This window comes from Alligator sinensis, unplaced genomic scaffold (genome assembly GCF_000455745.1).
Source record: "Alligator sinensis unplaced genomic scaffold, ASM45574v1 scaffold183_1, whole genome shotgun sequence".
NCBI classification, from domain to species: domain Eukaryota; kingdom Metazoa; phylum Chordata; order Crocodylia; family Alligatoridae; genus Alligator; species Alligator sinensis.
Genome location: NW_005842248.1, coordinates 463256 through 464842, shown reverse-complemented (window position 1 = coordinate 464842; position 1587 = coordinate 463256). Strand labels below are relative to the sequence as shown.

The following is a 1587-nucleotide window of genomic DNA, read 5'->3' as shown; positions in this document are numbered from 1 at the left end:
GAACCGCTCAAATAATAAATGCATCTAATGAAGCTTCCCATAATAAAAGCATGGAGTTTCCATTTCCAGAAATCAAGGCAATTAGAAATCTTATGTTTTTACTTAAAAACTCCAAAAGATCTAAAAGTGAAAAGACCCATCTCCTCAGTCAGTTAAGAAATCATACAGTTTCACTTGCAGAGATACTTTTCCAGTCTGAAAAACAGTAGTGCAATTTAATTAGTTTTACTTCCTTATGTTACTTCTGTCCAGTGGACAAATGTCCTAGCTCTGTGGAAAGATAAGAAGATGCTCTGGTAAACAAGAAACTTTGGCAAGCCCACACAGGCTTACTAGTCCATTAAAGCTTGCAAGTCCAAAGTGGCTTAAAAAAAAGAAGCTGAAACTAAAAACAAAGCAGAAATAAATAAGCAGAAATGACTGTAAACTGACTGAACATTTTAATGATCTCTGATTTGACAGCTGGCATGATCTTTGACACTGGAGTCATTTAAATAGTAAAGTTGACCTATACAGCTTTCCTGCTATGGCATCCAGTCTAGAATGCCCCAAAGAAACTACCTCCCTAAAGTTTTAAAAAATGAAATGTCTAATCACGCCACTGTGTGGTTTTGCCTTCCCAATTCACTTGGACTTCTTCTTAAAGAGGCTTTTTATTTTGGAGGGCTTTTTGTTTTTTTCACCATTCTGGCATAGGTCCTGTGGGATGCTACTTATTCGAGGGACAGGGGAGGCCTCATGAGCAGGTTTGCAATCGCTGCTGGCTGAGGAGCATGAGGTGTGGCGAGGCTTTGGGACTGGGATCCCACTAGACAGCTGGTTCATGCTGCAAGATTTCTCCAGGATGCCATTGTACACTTTGCTTGCAGGGCTAAATATCATGCTCTTAGTTTCTGTCATGCCTACACAGTCAGGAGAGCCCCTTGAAATATCTGCAGTAAGAGATGAGGAGTCTCCTGTGGATGATTCCTCTAGTGAGAGTTCCTCCCGGGAGATCTTTTGAGGAGAAAGCGTTTGGTGTATTTCAAGACTTGAAGGAGGAGATTGCTTCCTTCCAATGGATGAATTTAAGGAGTCACATTCTGAACTGGTATCCTGTACTTCCCTGTGTCAGAGAAAAAGAAAAGGAAGAGAGACTGTAAGACAATTTTCTTAATGAAGTTGAGAGGAAAACAGGTTTAGAATATATGCCATTAGACTGCAAACTTTACTTCATTTATTCCACTATCAGTGCCAAAGGTAGATAGATAGATATGTATTAACTAGGCATCTGGATGGTTTAAACTTACAATGATACCTGGAATAACATCTGAATTGGAATAAGTTCACATATCAGATTCAGAAAAGCCAATTTTATATATGCAATCTTATGGCATGGGAAATGGCCAGTTCTTCCTTGTAATTTTATGTGTCACACTACTACTAAATGAGTAAATTTTAGTATAACTTTAAAGTCCACAATAAAATGGTTGAATAACTTCAAACCTCAGCCAAACATGATGGGTGCCTGTAGACATGCTGTGGGGCTGCTCCAATGCACTGTAATTACAGTGCATCAGAGCAGACTTGATTGATCGAGCCTGCTGA

General features: G+C 39.3%; 1 protein-coding gene across 2 annotated transcripts in view; it reads right to left on the bottom strand.

Annotated features, from left to right (window-relative positions):
- Window positions 1–423: 423 nt before the first annotated feature.
- Window positions 424–1587, bottom strand: part of STIM2 (stromal interaction molecule 2) — a 124040-nt gene continuing 122876 nt past the window's right edge. For both annotated transcript variants that reach the window (XM_025208727.1, XM_006027500.3), the window contains exon 12: window positions 424–1105. In XM_025208727.1, coding sequence (XP_025064512.1) covers window positions 625–1105 — 481 coding nt within the window. In that variant the 3' untranslated portion in view covers window positions 424–624. The remainder of the gene's footprint in view (window positions 1106–1587) is intronic.